Genomic DNA, 19,408 nt, shown 5'->3' with positions numbered 1-19,408 from the left:
TAAAAATACATCAGATTCTAATACAGTAATAATATATGAGATAAAGTTTTGGATGGTAATAATTAATATTTATTTTTATTTTACATTGTAGGAAAGATTCCCACAGTTTAAATTCTACTTTTTTCTTTTTTTTTTACACATTGTTCACCTTTATCATTTTATTTAACTTTATTTTCTTTAGTTTTATCTGAAGAAAATTCCAAAGTGCCAAAGTTTCATGGATGCTTTCTAGTTTCACCCATTTTTATTGAGCACAGAGCGAAAACTAGACGTTATTTGAGGTGTCACTGAGGTGAATGTCAGATACTGACCAGGTTCAGCATCCTCATGGTTGAGCTGAGATTGTGTTGTTCGACGAAGATCTAGATGTTTGAGATTGGTGCAGCGACAAAAACTAATCCAGTGAATTATTATAACACATACTTATGTTTTTTTTGACTGTACTAAAGCATAAAAACACTATAATGCATGTGCAGATATTCAGGAAGCATGCCACTATATGTCAAAATAATAGTAGGCTATGCTTGAAAACTCATTATTAGCACAGTACCAGTAGGCAAAAATACCCATTACTTATTAATCAAAGCTTTTATTCAGCCAGTGTTTGATCAAAAGTGCCAGTTAATACATTTATAATGTTATAACAGATTGCTACCTCAAAAAAAAAAGAGCTGTTTTTGTTACTTTCTATTCATCAAAAAATCCTGAAAAAAGTACCGTATTATGGTTTCCACAAAAATATTAAGAAGCACAACCGTTTTCAACATTGATTTCTGAAAGATCATGTAACCCTGGAGAAAATTCAGCTTTGCATCACAGGAATATATTACATTTTTAAAATATATATTACAATAGAAAACAATTTTAATGTTGATAATATTAAGGTTTTTACTGTATTTATTAACAAATAAATGCAGCCTTTGTTTGCAAAAGAGACTAACTTTACAGACATTAAAAAATCTTACCAACCCCAATCATTTGAAACAGTAGTGTAACTGTTTATAAAAAATGGTGTATTTTATCTTATTCTTTTTGCTGTTTTTCTCCAGAGTTAAGATATATACATTTGTATTATTATTATTTTTTTTTAGTGTCTGAGTACTCTAGTATAAGTGTCATGGTGGGCTATTGATAATATTATCAGTCATGTCACACAGTGGTAATGATCTGCGCATGTATGTGTCTGTATTCTGTTACAGCTGCCCACATGACCCTAACAAACAAAAACAATAACCACTTGCATTTGTTTTGTTTATTGAAACCGCTAAATCATATTAAAATGCACAGCACTGACACACAACTACAGTCATTAAATACTTCCTTTACAATATTTACACAAGCTTTTGTTAACTTAGAATTAAATAACATCTCTTCCATTCAAGTCAATGGCATTAAAGAAGGAAATCGATCATGTCACTTTTAAAGTGCTTTGTTTAAAAGAAACATTTTTAAAGTTTAAATGGGAATATACAGTGATCCCAAAAGGTATGTGGACACACAAAGTGGCTGTGTGTAATTATTCGAAGTGAAAATGCTGTCTCCAATCCTAGTGTAAAATGCAGAGACAGCTGTAAGACTTCTATTTCCCTGGAGCGTGTAAACAGCGTGGGTCTGAAGCTTGTAACATAACTCTGTTGGTTTGAGCGGCATAACAAGTTGACACTGGTTCAGCCAGTGGTGTGAGTTTGAGGTTTTTCCAGCCAATGGCTGATGGGAGGACAGTTCAGGAAACATGCTTAAAAACAGTTACCATTAAAGGGATAGTTCACCCAAAAATGAAAATGTAATGTTTATCTGCTTACCTCCAGGACATCCAAGATGTAGGTGACTTTGTTTCTTCAGTAGAACACAAACAGATTTTTAACTCAAACCGTTGCAGAGTGGATGGGAATCATGTTTTTTGAGGGTCATAAAACATACACAAACAAAACCAAATGAAACCCTGCGGCCCGTGACGATTCATTGATGTGTAAAGACACAAAATGATCGGCCTGTGCAAGAAACCGAACAGTATATGTGTTTTTTTATCTCTGATTTTCACCGCATTGTCTGAACTGACCTGAGTTCAACTGTCCAGGCTGAAGAAGCAGCTCTCAGACAGTTCAGACATTGCGGTGAAAATCGAAATGTAAATACTAATCAATTTCTTGCAAAAACCAGGCCAGGCTAAGTTTCTGAACACTGAAATAGAAGCTTGTATGTTAATCTTGGCGATCATACTGTGTGTTAATGTTAGATGACGTCAGAGTTGCAGAAGTTCGTAAGGAGTTGCTTTAACAGATGCTTGTTTAGGGGACGTTACAGTAAGCACTTTGAACTCTTATTTCAAGCGATCAAGAGAATATGATTTCTCATGACAGCACACCATTGATTACACCATTTGTTGAGTTTGTTCCCCGCTGGTGTCGGCGGTCTTCTGTTGTCATATTTCTGGATAGGTTTTTGTTGTGCGGTCATAGTCTTATCCATAACTATGTGGACTTCTGGGATTGATTGGTGCATCTTGCCGTCCGTGTGGGCCGTTCAGCTGGTAGAGACGGTGGCTGAGGTTTTGTACCTGGCATGTGCCGAGGACGCATCCCACACGCATCCGCTGACCCTGTGGATGACTGTGTGATCCTCTGAGGTCATGCCGATATTCCCGGAAAGGTTCCCTGTTTTGATTGGCTGCTGTGTTGGTCTGTTTCAACGGGGGTCCTTTATGCAGGAGGGCCCTCCAGACCGCACGGCGCTCCCTTGCCCCGACACTCGAAGCTATTGAAGGAATGGTGATGGTTTCCATGAAGATATCACCCTTAGTTTCTGAAAGCTTTCCGGGTTTGCTGGGAAAACTCGATCTGGTGAGGGAAAGAGAAATAATCTGGTTGACCTCCAGTGGAGCACATGCCTGCATTGACCAGGTCTGTTTAAAAACATCATTCAGACTTCCACATAGAAGCTGACTTAGGTTAAGTATTAAAGTAGAGGCTCTGCAGCATTAAGACCAATTTAGGTGGAGCCTGTTATTAATCAAGCGTTTCTCTGGCTGTAGTCTGAGCTATTTGTGGCATGCATTAATATTCCCTCACTCTACAACACACTCCTTCTTCAGTCTGGCTCCTCAGGAGGCATTCTGAGCATTGTTTAAATATCGATTAAGAAAAATAAGGGATATAAAATCGTTAGGCTGAGGTCTCTGACTGTGTTAGAGGGTTATGTTATGTGGTGTTTGGCACTATATTTGCTATTAATTTAGTTATTGTATATGTAAAAGAGTTATTTAAGGTAAAGTTTGAAATTGCTGTGTCACTACACTTTAAAAATTGATTGTCCAAAATGATAAATTTAGTAAAATATTGAAAATGTTTACAGGATAAAATATGATTCCTGTCTTCTTTTTTAATTTCACGTTTAATTTGATAGGTTTTTCTTGTTTCTTTGTAATTATTTGTGATTATTTGACATTTCCGAGTTAAAATAGTTTTTTCTTTTTAGGAAAAAAAGTTGTAATACAGTTTTCATGAATGGTAAGCTGTTTGGACAGCAATTGGAAAAATAATAATAATAATAATATGTATATGATATTATATCACACTATAATTTTTTATGCAGATATATTTATATATTTGTAAATTCTAATCATGATATCAGAGTATCTGTATTAATGCATGCATGTGTCCGAGTGTAGGTGTTACAGACCGTGTGTCAGTGTATGTGTTTACGGTATGCATCAGTGTGGGGTATAAGTTAGTACTTTAAATTTAAACCTAATCTGAATCAGAATGTTTCTGAACAGGATTAGTCTGGATGCAGTAGCATAACACACACACTATCAGTGCATCTTTTTCTTTTCCTTTTCCATAACACACTTCTATAACTCAAATTGGTTAAATGATTGCATTAATTAAGTCAACCGGAACCCATGCAAACCTTTGTTTAGTACTCAGTTTGACGTCTGTGATAGCAAACCTGTTGGAAAATATAGCACAACCATTGATACTAGACATGTTTTAGGTGCCAGATGTATTGTGCAGTGAATATCTGAAATTATGCGGTGAGTCTGTTAGCAGAACCGGAGATGTGGGACCGCCGGGGCTCAGGGTCAGTACAGGTCTGACTGTTTGTGTGTGTGTGTGTGTGTGCTGCACTTGCTCCTTCATATCATTAAATGTGGTCCAGAGCAGGAAAGACTGAACAAGCCTGGAATCATTGGAGTTTCCAAAATACATTCCTCATTTAACATGCGCTACACACACTGCTTAACAACAAAACACACACTGCTTTCCCTCTTGTGAAGGTCACCATCAGCCTAAATGCTGTCAAACCTTTCCTGAACAACACATCTACGTCATTAAGAGCTTCAACAATGTTTTAGTCTGCCTGTCTGCCTGAATCGATTTGGTGCGTTCTATCTATCTACTGATCTGTCGTTCTGTCAGCTGTTCGGTCTGTTGTTCTATTGATTGTTTGGATATTCTATAATTCTGTTCATTGTTCTGTCTATAAACCCACAAACTAAAACTTCTTTTCCTAAACTTTCAAACAAGTCTTTGTCAAGCCAGCATTCAAACTCTATATTGACAAACTTTCCTTTCTAGTTAAACATTGAAATGTTTACATTTTTAATGTTGAACGTTTCTACTTTCTTAAATATAAACGTAAAAATCCAATTCAGCCCCTTTTCCTTTTTGATGACACAGTTCAAATTTGATTCAAATTCAGGAGTTCTTTTATCAGTGAACTCTTGCCTTTGGGTTTCAGCTTCTTCCTGTTACATGCACTTTGTACTGTAATTGCTTTCACTTACACTATCGTGATGAAATCCGGCTTCTTATCTTAATTAGTTTGACACCCTTTGTTGTAGTCATATGTATGATTAGATAAGAAAAGTCCCTGTGCATCATAAGTGTATACTGAATTGAAATCAGGCCGGAGAGCAGCAGCCAAGCACAGTTTCTCCATCACCCCGTCCCAGCATAAGCCCTTCTAAGCCTCTTCCCCAAGCTAAAGTCCTACGGTTTCACTGCTCCATTCATACACTTCAGTCTCTGATTCTAGATTACACACACACACACCCAAGTGTCTGTGAATATGGAAGACAGCATACAGGGTGAAGAGTCTCTTGGATTGTAGAGTAAGAAGAGGAGATGTATTTTGATTTTTTATTCTGACGACTAGTCAATGAGGAAGTCTGTAAGTTTCAGTTTGAGAGAGAGAAAGAGAGATCCAACATTAGTGCCCTGCATGGGGCCTGACGGAGAGATGTTAGCATGCACAAATATCCATCTTAGTCGCACAAACTGTTAAGAATGATGTTGCAATCCACTCACTGAGAGTGCTCGAGGGGCTAATTTGGGGGGAAAAACTGCTTAAATCCACCTTACGTAAATTCATTGTGCCCTTACACGAGTGTGTACGCAAAAGAGGATTTAATTTCCAGTTGAACATTAAAATCCTAAATCACTTGCTGTTTGTGACCTCACACCATCTGTTTGACCTTTTCTCACATTAGGCACTCACTGCGTGTACAAATTTATCCTGTAACCTTGTTTCACTTTTGAAGGCCACAGACTTATTGTTAATAAGAAAAACTGCCTCGACCCATCAGGAGGGGGAGCCACTGAGGTGACAAAACTCAAACCAACAGGTGAAGTAACCCTCAGAAGGTATGGACACACTGAGTGATAGCAATAAAATGATGTCACACATCTGATAACAAACACAGTAGTGCTTTTTCAGAATATAAACATTTTAGCAACTACTTGCTATAAGTGACTGCTTTAGTGAACCAGTAGCCAGTACAAATACTTGTATGTTTTTCAGCATATCTAATATTATATCTACTGTTTTACCATTTAAAAACTGCATTTTGTAGATATAATTATGTATAAAATGAATGCCACTTAACTGAATAGTTTATATTCAATGCAATTTAAGAGTAATGCAATTTAATCAAAACGTTTGGAGGTATGTGGATTGTGTTGAAGGCGTGATTCTATGTTGCATCCTGCACGTCAGAGTTAGAAATAGCCTGATCCATATCGTGAGTAAGTGGTCACGATGGGGAAATCTGAGAAACTACGTTACAGGTGGCACGTCTCTTTTGCGCTCCTTGTGCCAAATGCAGACAGTCAAGTGACACACATTATCTCATGCAGAGCTACAGGTCACACACACACACACACACACACACCCATGTGGCAAGCCATTTTAACATATATTCCGTATAATAATTTTCCATGTATGTTTATTTAATAGCATTAATAATCCTCAATTATACTAGTAAAATAAGCCGAAAGTGTCTAGTATCTTCTTCAGTTTCACATTCTTTGGATACTAATAGACTACTTATTTCAGTTGAATACACAAGTATTCAATGTTCACTTGTACTTATTCCTTGCATAGTATTATTTACCTTCCTTTGCAACTAGTTACTATATTAATATTTACTTTACTGATATTTATTCATAAGAAAATTGTATTTATTACAATAATAGGGTTAATTTAGGATAGCAATTTACCAGTCATCCCATTAGAAACAATTGTCCCGATTTACCTCAATTAATTCTAACACTGCATGTTATAGTTACAATTGTTTTGTTTTTTAACTTCTGAATTGACAAGATGAAAATTTAATTCACTATATTGTAGAAGATATTTAAAATATGTATTGCTTACAAATATGGTCAATACTGACAATAGATTATGAATGTTAAAATGACTTGCCATGAACATACTTAAACTTTAGCTTAGCAATCTATGTCATGTCTGCTTTTTACATAAGAGTAATGGTAACACACTTTACAGTAAGGCTTTATTTATCTGCATTTATTAACCCTGAACTAACAATGAATCATAACATTTATTATTCCTAAGTGTCAATTTCAACATTTCATTTTAAAAATGCATTAGTGAAAGCTGCATCTGTTAAATTAGTGCACTGTGAACTATCATGAACAATAACATAAATTAATAAATTATGTAAATAAATTAAATAATTAAGTTAATTTTAGGTAATGCATTGACTAATGTTAACAATTACGATATTTTATTACTAGATTTAGTTGCATACAAGTTTTACATAAACCTTAGCCTTAGTTATACTGAGATCATCGAACACAGTGTTTGTATAATGTATATATACAGCAGCTTCCACACGTCAGATGTGTGGCGCGCGCGTCTCTCACCTGTTGCGCAGCGTCAGCGCGAGTGTTTGCAGAGGCAGAAGAAACACACACACGAGCAGCAGAGGTTTCATGCCAGCAGCTGGTTCTCCCCTACAGTCCCAGAGAATGAGGTTGAACTTATTCACCCCTTACTTTAAAAGACACTCTGATATGGAGAGGATACCGATGTTTCCCGCTCACTTCATGTAATCACGCGTGTGTAAGACTGAAATCGCAGAAAACTGCAGGCTCTCAAGGATGGAGCAGATGCTTAAATACCGAGAGGGAGGAGACCCGGGAGAATCGACACTCCACGTGCTGCACTTAGCTGAACTACAGTTATTATGAATCAGTAGCTATTATGTATCCTCCTTACAGCAATTAATTATTTCATATCCCAATATAGACTTCTGAGACTCCACAGGCGCTTGATTAACTAAAATTAACTATAATGTTGTTATAATTTTTTTAAATCGATAGGTAGAAAGAAAGAAAATATTAATACATTTTATATTTTTTATATAGATGGGTACATAGAATGTTGTGGTAAAACATTTTAATTATTTGATAGATAATGGCTTATGCCAAGCCTTTTTGAGTATGTGTCATGATATAAAAATATAATTGCGCTGTCAGGTGTGACATTGTGGCTTAATTTAAAGGTCAGAGACGATAACAGAAGTGTGTGTTCAGTTTTATAGAGCTCACTGTGTCCTGTGCCCTTTTAAAGAGGATTTTAAACAGTCACTGATGCTTGTGTGTTTTGGTGTCTCTCTTGTGAATCTTGTTTAAGCTCATTTTACAGTTAGACTTTGACCTCAGTGTGATTTTTTTTTTAAGCAAAGCAAACCGTATAATAGCACTAAACAAGGCTTTTCGATTGTCGTTTTGCATGATTGTGTTTTTATACCTTAGCAGCATAAAGGCCAAGTTTGTTCAGAGGCTTCTGGTTGTCTTTTTTTTTTTTTTTTTTTTTTAAGTTTAGGATGTTTATTGTATCGCAGTCTCATAAATGATGGCTGACTTGGGTGCCTCATTTTTTGAAAAAAGTTATTTTACTAGTTTAATTTACTAAATAGATGCATTTCGCAAAATGTTGGAATTCTGTTGTGTATTGGTAATGTTACTCTTATGATTGATAATGATTTTCAGGACTGATATGTAACTCTCATTTTCATGCAATATAAATAATTAGCATTAGCCCTCGAACTGGTTTGGTTTCTGCAGACACCTCCTGAGCTGGAGTGTGTGTGTGTGTGTGTGTGTGTGTGTGTGTGTGTGTGTGTGTGTGTTTTGCGTCATGGGTCAGACAGATACGCTTGCATTCATGCCTCAGTTCTCTCAGACAGAGCTGCCTGCTTGTGTATTGTGTTGTGTGTCTGTCCAAGTGTCTCTCTTCTCTTCATTATTATAATATGAAACTCAAGCAAAATATTACTATAATCCTATTAAAATTGTATTGTAGAATTCAAATGTTGTATTGTTTCAGATTAAATTCAGATGAGATATATTAATCTAGAATGTTTTTTTCAACATAGATCTTTTGTTTTTCAACACTATTTGATGTTAGATTAAGAATATCTAGAAAGAAAAAAAAATACAAGTTGACACCCATTTATTTTACAATAATTTCTACAGCATTGCATGCAATAATAAAAAAGTAAACAACCTCCATTCGTTTTCAGATTTTTTTTTACCCCCCCAGATTTTTTTTTGAGTGCATTCATCAAGCTCAACCATTCAGCCCTGCTACTAAAGTTATATACTCCCCACCCCCATTTTTTTTTTTAAATCAATAATAACAAACTAGCATTTGCTTCCAAAATAGCTATATTTATTCAAATTTAGACTGAATTTTGAACCATGTTAATTTAGTGTGCATATGCAATCAAATGTATTTAGACAGTCCTTTATTTTGGTTCCAGGTTGCAAACACTGCCCTCCTGAAGTAGATTGCCATTTTTAAGAGTTCAGGGATCCTATTTTGTTGTAAATGACCTCTGATCCAACACCTGAACACAATATAGACTCTCTCTGTTTGCTCTCTTACAGAGACACTGAGAGGCTGACTGCAATAAGACACAGCAGTCTATTGAGGACCGCTACTGTACTTTACTGTACTACAGTCCCTCTCACCCTGTTCATTCCTCCAATCTCAGCCCATCAGCAGGTGCCCTGAAAGATGAATCAACCAATCACATCTCTGCACTGATGTTTCAATGGTCAAGGTCTTTATTTCAACTTCTTATCCAAACACTGCTGTACAAGGTTTCACAATGTAGTGCTAACAGCCCTTTGGAGTCGAGTCTTTTGATTAAATATGTGTGAAAGTGTGTTTTAAATCTCCATAACTCTAGTGTTCAGCAGATGTTAGGGCACAAGTGTGTTGGTGCTGTGTTGGATGGTGAAAGTCTTTTTCAGTGACATTTTCCCTTTGCTTCCCCCTGCTGGAGCAACACATGTATGTTCACTCAGTGCTTTGACACTGAATTTGGATATGCATACTATCATACTATAATACTTATCTTACTGTTTAGTAAGAATAGTAAGCTATATCAAACTATATATCAAGCTATATGAAAAGTACAGCATGTTTGAAGTACTAGTTCACTGCTTCTGTAGCATATTGAATGTTTACTCAGTTTAATATTGAGAATTTTCTCTATGCATGAATAGATGGTATATTCTTGGAATGTGCAGTATACACACTTCACTGGGCTGTATGTATCCCTCAATGCAAAATGCTTCACTTGTCTTTTTCATGACTCATTTGACTGATCTTCTAAAAGTGAACACATTTTTACACAAACATGGACTTCAATGCAAACCAACAGATTCATTAATTATTCACCCATTGGGATTAAAAACACATAATGTGGTTAAGTCATGTGACAACAGTCTAGCATGCTGCAGTTTGAAATATTTTGCATGTGCTATCTACTAACCCTGATTGCACACATACATCACGGAAATGTCCATTTGACGACTGCAAGATATATTTGTTTTAGTGTTTGCTCATCTGCTACAGTATATGCCTATAGGATGTTTCCTATCAGTTGTCAAGTAGGTAGACATTTAAAAATTTTGTTAAGATGTTTATGAATCTGAAAGACGTCTATCAGATGTTTGTAGCTACACAGCAGATGCTTTCCAGATGAATTGGTCTTTAACAGACATATAGATGTGCTTTCTGGGAAATGATATGCTATTTTTTTAAGCAGTATATGGTATATACGATGTATAATAGGCTAGTACACTAATACACTTGTGTGTTCAAGAAATGTAATGTCTGTCATCCCAAAATTCAGTTCCTTCGTACTAAAATAGTTTGCAGAGGATAAAAAGGCAAAGAAATAAATTTACTGATGCATGAAAATGGCTGGATGCAGTGAGTGTGTATAAACGGATCTAATTTCTCTCATGAACCAGTCAGACCAGCTCTCCACGGTGTGTATTCATGTGTACATTTCTAATATCCTCAGGGTTGTTCATTTATGAATGCTCAGGATTGAGGAGAAACATCTGATCTCTCTCTTTATCCTCGTATCCCTCTCTCTTTCAACACACATGAACATGAACCAGCACTAAACTAATAAAAGACCATCAGCAGAATATTATGGCTATTATTCTATCACAGTATCATTCTAGGATTTTTATTCCAAATTTCTTTATTACATTTTCTGCATGGAATTCATTCTACTGTCGGTCTTTTGTTTGCTAATCGTAGTAATTATGTTCAAGTCACCGTTTGTGAATGATTTATTTGCCATAATAAAGCACCTCAGTAATGGTGTATGCAGTAGCACAGGCTTTTTAAATCTCTTTCCTTATCTTTCCTAAAAAGATGCGACGGGATGCGAGTCCAATCAGGACATTTTGATTTAAATAGAGCTATAGAAATAGAAATCACGTGACCGAAAAACTTTCTTTTACATGTTACAGTTATGACTGGTTCAGATAGCTGCATTTATTTGATCAAAAATAAATGAAAAGAGTAATATTATTACAATTTAATTCCTGTCATATTTCAGAAGCCTTCACTCCAGTCATTATTAATGTTGAAAACCGTTGTGTTGCTTAATGTTTAAAACCTGATACCCCCCCCCCCCACACACATCAATCAATTTTTAAACCTAAATATTTTGTAACATTATAAATGTATTTGTAACACAAATTTATTTACTGTAACCAAATCACTTTTGATCAATTTAATGCATCCTTGATGAACAGAAGTAATAATTTCTTTCAGCAAAAAAAGTGAGCTTAAAGTTTTAAATGACAGTGTATCTTTTTTTTTTTTTCATTGGTTGTGGCAGACAACCACACAAATTGGCAATAGTTTGGTCATAATTTGCAGTTCCCAGTGCTCCCAGATTTCTAAGAATTGAATCTTGGCAAAATAAAATTGCCCACTGTTCACACTTGGCACTAAAAAACTACTCCTAGGCGGGGCTTGCTGCACTGTCCAATCAGAGCTCAGTCTGAAGTTGATTGACACACTCTAGTTCTACTGGGACAAAACATCAAAGGGATTCTTCATGTAAGATCAAAAAAGGAACTGTCCTAAACAGAGCACTTGATTTGGACGTGTGGACTTACAGTCTTGTGGGCTTCACTTAAACGTGTCCATTAGGTGTCAAAGGTATAGAGTGTCCCATTTGTGAATTTTCTGATTCACAGGGCTCACACGTATATTTCTTGTGTGTGTGTGTGTGTCAGCATGTGAGCACTGCGATGAGCTCGTCGATCGGCGCCGTCTCTGAGGGCTCCAGCAGTCTGAATGTGTGGCTGAAGGTGATGAAGTGTGTGAAGAGTGTGTTGAGGTGCGGGTGTATCTCCACAGCGATGGCTTCTTGGTAGTGGATGCTGAACAGGTGAGCCAACGTACGGAAGAGCATCAAAAAGATCTTCTGAATCAGGAACATGAATCCAGAAGGGAACGATGACCCTAAACACACACATATATAGTTCAGATCATTTGGACCTCACATGGTTAAAGCTATGTTGAGAACTTCATACCGCTCTTGGTAGGAAACACACGCTCATCTGTGAGTATCTCCTGGATGTAGGACAAGGCGTAGTCGATGTAGATCGGAGCTGAACACTTCAGTTTCTTCCCCTGATCGTCCGTCCATTCATACAAACTGAACACAACCAAACAATTCATTAGTATCCCTTACGAAATATTGCAATTGTAATCATGCACTATAACATATTTTCAATGTTTACAGTAATGTATAATGAAATGACCGGATGTGATTCACATGTAGAATTATTATAATGATGCTTCAGCATTAATCAGTTACACCGTTCCTGGTGTTTTTGCAGTCACTGCTGTTGTTTGGGACAACAAAGCTACTTTTATATAAGGGTTGTTTAGGGTTTTTTCTTGTAAATAATTTAATTGGGTGTTGTTATCTGCATGCATGCTTGATGAATCATATTAAAATAAACCAGTGATAACCAGAATAATGCAAATAAAAATTATATATAACAATTGCAGATACATTGTTATATAAAATCACAGTTTATTATTATAATAGGAAAAATATACATTGATTTACGATTCAATATATATGTTATATACTATTAATTTACTATATATATATATATGTGTGTGTGTGTGTGTGTGTGTGTTCACAGGTTTCAAATTTCACCTTCAGTGTTTCATAAAATGTTTTATTGTAGTTTGTTAAATCCTGTCTTGGTTTTACCGTGGAGCTTCCATCAAAGTACCATAGTGACTGCAGAGCTACTACTGTAAAACTGTTATCATTTTGTCTCGTAAATATGATAAACTGTTGCTTTGGCAATATTTTGTAAGGCATACATACATCTCATTTTATGCATTTTTTCAAGCTGTGAAATAAGTTAACTAGCTGTAATGACGTGTGTTTGTTCTGCTCACAGGTTTCCTGAGCTTTTGGCTGCCGGACATGTTGTAATTGAGCAACAATCAGACAGAGCGCTGAAGAAGAGGGTAGTGTGCTGGAAAAATGACACCGCTGGAAGAGACGGTAAGATGAGTTAACACACATGACACACACAGAGCCTAACAAACCCACAGACCACTGCCAAACTATCTGATGTTTATTGGTACATGCTATTTTTTATTTTGCATCGTTTTCTTTTATATAAATATATATATATATTCTAAGTGGGTGATCTCACGTCAGAATACATTAAGCTACAGACAAGCCTTTATTCAAATGTCTAGATAAGCCCAACACATTCCCATCATTCCTTTATGTGTTACTGAACATTAATAATATGTTATGAAATATCTGACATTTTCTATCGCTAGTGTATTGTCTCAACCACTTTTGAGTGTATCATCATCTGTTTAACTGTAAATGGCATTAGGTGCTCTCTGACTAGTGTGTGTATTGAATTTACACACACACACACACACACACACACACACACACACACACACACACACACACACACACACATATATATATATATATATATATAAAAAAACACTAAACACTTTTTCCAAAAAAAAAATGAAAATCTTTATATATATTTTTTAATTCATTTATTAATTAGTTGTAAAAAAAAAAACTGTAGTTGTAGGATTTAGGTTAGGGTTTCTTTAAAAGAAAATGCAAATATATATATTTTTTTGGCAGTCATTTTTTATATTTTGTTTGTGATTTTGGACACTTACTGTTAGTTGCTATCCACTCCTGCTGGTCGAGGCCGTGTGGAAGGGCAGAGAGGGTCAAAAGGTCGAGATCAGTGATGCGTCTGGACAGGAAGTGATCTTTCAGGTAAGGTCTGACCTCAGCAGATGGGACTAAATGTAGACTTTTATTCTTTCTGTCAACAGAACATTCGGTGAGAATTCACAGCAGAGCGATTTATTACATTTTGATAAAAGCTCTTTTTTGTATATATATATAATTCACTAGTGAATTGTGCACAGTATGACCAGGAATGGAGTGTCAAACAGAGTAATTTTAAACATTTATGCATTTATGCTTTTATTCAAAGTGACTTACAAAAGAGGAACAAAAGCAATTTTTACAGGTTTATTTGCCAACTAGATTAGGAAGCAAGATAGAGAAGAGGAGAAATGCAGAAATGTGCTGATATATAAATGCCTGTGTGCCTGGCTGGTTTTGTGATGGGAAATTCTTTTGCAGTGAGCTTGTCTGCTAGTTAATTTGTGTTTAAATGGTTAAGCTGGTGTGCAAATAACAAACAGTTTGTGAATACACACAGAGTGACGTTACACAAGGACACACAGGGATGTAGTTTAGTTGTCATGTGTGCACATGGGGCTGGTCGATTACTGTATGTACTCAAAGGAGTTGTGTTCACTTGTTCATGTTTTCCGACAGCGTTAGTGAGCAATTAGCACATTCTCACTGGAAAGAGTGCTGCTTTCTACTGTAGACAGCGCTAATCATTTTCATTCATGCAAATGAGGAAAAACCACACACAGGTTGGCCTGACGGAGCTCGCTGAATGTGTAATATTTATTTATTACATTTACTTTTTATTCAAAGCATTGCAGAAAATAAGTGTGATAGATTTGCAGATATATATATATATATAAACTACCAGTCAAAATTTTGGGATCAGTAAAACTTGTATTGTTTTTTTTAAAGAAGTCTGTTACACTCATCAAATGCATTTATTCGATCAAAAATACAGAAAATAACAGTAATCATGCAAACTGTTATTACAATTAAAAAATAATGCTTTCTATTTTAATATCCTTTAAAATATAATTTATTTCTGTTAAGCAAAGCTGAATTTCCATCATCCATTACTCCAATGTAAAGTGTCACATGATCCTCAAGAAATCATTCTAATATATGGATTTATTATTAGAAATATCAATGCTGGCAACAGTTGTGCAGCTAAAATTTTGGGTGGAAACTGGAATACTTTTTTTCAGGAATCTTTGAATAAAAAGTTAAAAAGAACAGCATTTATTCAAAATATAAATATTTTCTAATATAATAATAATAATAAATTAGTGTATATTGTTAAAAAGATTTCTGTTTTAAATAAATGCTCTTCTTTTTAACTTTTTATTCATCAAAGAATCCTGAAAAAAGTATCAAAGGTTCCAAAAAAATATTGAGCAGCACAACGGTTTCCAGCAATGATTAAAAAAAAATCAGCATATTAAAATGATTTCTGAAGATCATGTGACACTGAAGACTGGAGTAATGATGCTGGAAATTCAGCTTTGTATCACAGAAATAAAATTGATTTTAAAGTATATTAAAATAGAAAAATGTTGTTTTAAATCATAATAATATTAATTTTCCTGTATTTTTGATCAAATGAATCCAGCGTTAATGAGCATTAGAAATCAATAGCGTATGTACCTGGGACATATATAAATTTACTTGATGTTGGCTTCCATATTTTATATTTTCCTATTTTATCAGTTGGACTATTATTAATGAATGTCTATTATGAATTAAAAGTATTTATCATTATTATTTAATAATAGACTTGCATAACTTTTGTTTCATGTTTAATGTACATATTATGGCTATAGTCATAAATAATATGTAAGTTTTGTGTTTATTTTAGTTTAGGTGAAAAGTGTACATGAGTGGAAAAACCAATTTGAATAGTTATTTTTAGTATTTCCTTGATGTGAGGTTAGATTCTATTAAAGGTCACATGTTAGATACAGCAGTTTAACATATTAACAAACATAAGAATGTATTTCTCATTTTGAAGAGGCTGCCCTACAAAAGTCTAGTGGTAATACACATATAGTACCCTGTTTTTCTGCGTGTATTTTGGTCATCATGGTATGCAAGTACCTTGGGGTACAATGTAACTATTGCATATGGAAATAGTATATACCCCTATTAGTATTACCACCACTTTACCACTGTACTTGTTTTAAATGGCTGTTTCATGTGTTTAATGCTTATGTGAAGGATAAAGTGTTGGTTTCAGACAAAATTTTTAACAACATTTTCTAATCAAGCAATGCATTTTTTCACCAAAATGACCAGTTGCACTTATGCACAGGTGTGCAGTATGTAAATACACCCCGCGGCAGCAGGGCCGTGCACAGACCTTTTGAGGGGCATGTGCTGAAACTGAAAAAGGGCACCCCCCCCCCTTTTATATCAAGATTATTTAGTAAGCCTGCATTAAAGGAAGAAATGGTCACATCTTCATGACAAATTCAATAACACAAAATAGTAGTCTCAAAAGCTTTAGATTTATTCACGATTAATAACGACCATAATAATAATATTAGATAATTAGATAAGATAAACAGGGTTTTAAGGGCTTCTTTAAACCTAATACAACAGCAACCTTCTGTGAGCCATGTATCTGGCAAAAATTTGATACTGTGGTGGACCAGGGATGTTGGTCTCTTGAAGGTCTCTTATTCACTACACTTTCCCTAAAATAAGCCAGCAATGAAAAAATAAATAAAAATAGTGAAAAGTACAGTTGCAGTGAAAAGCATTTCTGAAGGATCACGTGACACTGAAGAGTACTGAACTGGAGTAATGATGCTGAAAATTCAGCTTTGATCACAAAAATAAATTACATTTTAAAATATTCAAATAGAAAACAGTTATTTAAAATTGTAAAAATATTACACAATATTACTGATTTTGCTGTATTTTGGAATAAAATTAAATTTTCTTCTAGGTTACAAATTAGTTTTTGTAGCTATATAGACGGAGCGCTCAGTTTTTCCTGTGGTAAAATGCATTTGGCCAAAATAGCATTTTATTAAAGATGAAATGCAACTGTATGCACAGGCTATTTAAGTGTTGGCTATGACTAGATGGCAAATGCTAGCCCTGTCTCTCAGGCGACGTCCCACATGTCTCAGTCAGTGAGTCAGTCAGACATCAAATAAATAAAATATGAGCCTTTATAGACATAGTGTTTAGTAGTACTTATTCAAACAACAAGATATTTATTTACCCTTCGCAAAACTTTGTTCAGCTCAGCTGGTGTCTACAGTGCGGCTGATGTGGAACTTCAGTTGATTCAAAGAAATATAGAGGGGGCGGAGTTATCAGCTTACTGACAGCTTGAGGATCGAATAAGATTTACACAAGCTCGTTTTAAGAACTTTAATTTGCTAAATATTTGTAAAACAGACAGACAGACGTAAAGGATGACCAATAGCATTGATTAAAAAAAAAAAAACACCACCAAAAAAAGGTCACTTCGGAGTGTAAGGGCAAAAAGGGCATGTGCTCTGCACAGGTTGAGCCCTACCTGTGCACGTGCCTGCGCGGCAGCCAGTCTTAAATCCTTGTGAAGAGGGTCAATGTTTTTACACACAAACACACATGTAAGTTTTTTCCAACATGATGCACAACTGAAACTACAGATATACTCACACACATTCTCTCTCTCTGAAGATATGCTGGCGCTTATCTCTTCAGCTGACATATGTGTGATGTGTGCATTCCTTATTTTACCTCCTATCTAGTGTGTGTGGGTGAAGTATATACTCACAATCTGAATAGGCTGACATTGGTGTAGTTTGCCTTCAGAGCGCTGACATCCTCTTCATCAGAGCTGCTGTAACTCTGACATCCCCCCATATCCAGGATGCTTCTACCCATTAAAGGTACTCAGAAACACACACGCCTCATTCAAACTCAAACACACTGATGCACCGGTCAAGTAAACAAACACACCGTGTGTTGCCTTCATCTACTTGATGTCCAGTCCGGTGGTCTACGTCCAGACTGTCGCTCTGTCCAGCATTCTTTCTGGTTTCTGGTAAATGTGTGTTTGTTCTCTCCGCTGTTCTTTGTGTGTCTTGCACTTCAGGCTGAGTCTCCGTGTGTCTCTGGTGAAGTAGACGGACAGGTTCCACCAGTAGTGAAAAATATTTACTCTCTTACACGCACTGTACAAGCCACGCCCCTTCCATTAGATGCCCCTCCTCCTCTCACCCGAGGCACCGCCCTCTTGTGCCTCCAGGGGAACTTTCACTTTCAGTGCAGTCATGGAATTTTCGTTTCATTCCTTTGGTTTCAGGTTCATGATGACACAAGGCAAAACATCAGATATGGTGAACCCAAAGAATGCAACTCTGATTAAATCTTTAAATAAAGTCATTAATTTTGGTTTCTTTGCATACAAAAAAAAATCTCGTAGCTTTATAATATTAAGGTTGAACCACTGATGTCACATGGACTATTTTAATGATGTCTTTACTACCTTTCTGGGCCTTGAAAGCGGCAGTTCCCATGCTGTCTATGGAGGGTCAAAAAGCTCTCGTATTTCATTAAAAATATCTTCATTTGTGTTCTGAAGATGAGCGAAGGTCTTATGTGTTTGGAATGACATGAGGGTGAGTGAGTTAATGAAAGAACTATCCATTTAATATATGAGACCATATTGTACAGTGTTACCAATGTAAATCCAACTACATTTTAAAATAAGTGATCATTTTTTTCAGAATATAAATTTCGCATTAAATTAATCAGGCACTGAATTGTTTGAAATGATGCACACATTTACAGGCTGATATTCAGATGTTATTGTTTTGCAATGAAAAAGTGGACCTACTTTAAACACTTCAATGTACTTTGTTATTAATTAATATTAGATTTTATAATGTTTTATATCATGTTTAGAACATTTATGAAACATTTTATCATTTATACCTTATGCGTAAATAATTTTTTTTTTTTTTTTTTAAGGTTTTATTTTTCCAACTTATGTAAAACACTTTGAATGATCAATGTGTATGAAATATGTAAACTTTAAGCCTCGAATTGCCAAAATATATTGACATCATGAACGTATCCCTATTTGAACACATGTAAAGCACATTAAGTTTTATTTTTGGCAGGTTTATAATAATTTTTCCCCATTAACTGCATTAGTTCAGTGGTTTATTGCCAAGTGTGACATAGTGCAGACTTATATAATTTAATGTAATAAAGTGAAATATTTGTTAACATGAACAATAAAAAATACTTCTAAAGCATGTATAAATATTAGTTAATTTTAAGTTCAACATTCACTAATTAAAATCAAGTTGTACCTGCTGCTAACATTATTTATTGTTATTGAGTTAACATTTCATAACAATGAGCAGTTAACGATCATTAACAAATATTAATGAGCACAAAAAAAAATAGATTGCTCATTGTTAATGTTAATGAAGTAAATAATGTAATCTAAAGTGACCTTATTGTGTTACTGTACCTTTCGTTACCCAATTATCATCATACTATTGACTTTAAAAACGGTTTAATTTTCATTACTTAATGTAAACTATA

The 19,408-nt window shown here is 35.2% G+C and overlaps 2 protein-coding genes across 2 annotated transcripts; both read right to left on the bottom strand.

The window, feature by feature from the left end:
• Window positions 1-1,915: 1,915 nt before the first annotated feature.
• LOC113100342 (ADM2-like) lies at window positions 1,916-7,445 on the bottom strand. Its single transcript, XM_026265148.1, has 2 exons — window positions 7,167-7,445; window positions 1,916-2,837 (listed from the first exon to the last, which is right to left on the bottom strand). Exons 1-2 carry the CDS (start codon window positions 7,235-7,237, stop codon window positions 2,462-2,464), a joined length of 447 nt encoding a protein of 148 aa, XP_026120933.1. The 5' UTR covers window positions 7,238-7,445; the 3' UTR covers window positions 1,916-2,461.
• Window positions 7,446-11,339: 3,894 nt separating this feature from the next.
• LOC113100346 (MOB kinase activator 2-like) lies at window positions 11,340-18,053 on the bottom strand. Its single transcript, XM_026265154.1, has 5 exons — window positions 17,625-18,053; window positions 13,819-13,970; window positions 13,054-13,150; window positions 12,165-12,289; window positions 11,340-12,093 (listed from the first exon to the last, which is right to left on the bottom strand). The coding sequence occupies exons 1-5, from the start codon at window positions 17,732-17,734 to the stop codon at window positions 11,861-11,863; spliced, it is 717 nt and encodes a 238-aa protein (XP_026120939.1). The 5' UTR covers window positions 17,735-18,053; the 3' UTR covers window positions 11,340-11,860.
• Between the last annotated feature and the right edge of the window lie 1,355 nt (window positions 18,054-19,408).

This window comes from Carassius auratus, unplaced genomic scaffold (assembly GCF_003368295.1).
Source record: "Carassius auratus strain Wakin unplaced genomic scaffold, ASM336829v1 scaf_tig00217248, whole genome shotgun sequence".
In the NCBI taxonomy this organism is placed as follows: domain Eukaryota; kingdom Metazoa; phylum Chordata; class Actinopteri; order Cypriniformes; family Cyprinidae; genus Carassius; species Carassius auratus.
Note: the sequence above shows the minus strand (reverse complement) of the source record. Positions and strands in the feature narration are given on the sequence as shown.

Excerpts from the sequence above, each read along its gene's own strand:
- LOC113100346 (XM_026265154.1), bottom strand. The coding sequence starts at position 17,734 with ATGGGTAGAAGCATCCTGGATATGGGGGGATGTCAGAGTTACAGCAGC. Across the intron at positions 13,971-17,624 it reads AATGTCAGCCTATTCAGATT|AAAGAATAAAAGTCTACATT; the intron begins GTGAGTATATAC and ends TTCTGTTGACAG. Across the intron at positions 12,290-13,053 it reads GCCAAAAGCTCAGGAAACCT|TTTGTATGAATGGACGGACG; the intron begins GTGAGCAGAACA and ends GGTTGTGTTCAG.
- LOC113100342 (XM_026265148.1), bottom strand. The coding sequence starts at position 7,237 with ATGAAACCTCTGCTGCTCGTGTGTGTGTTTCTTCTGCCTCTGCAAACA. Across the intron at positions 2,838-7,166 it reads GCGCTGACGCTGCGCAACAG|ATCGAGTTTTCCCAGCAAAC; the intron begins GTGAGAGACGCG and ends TTCCCTCACCAG.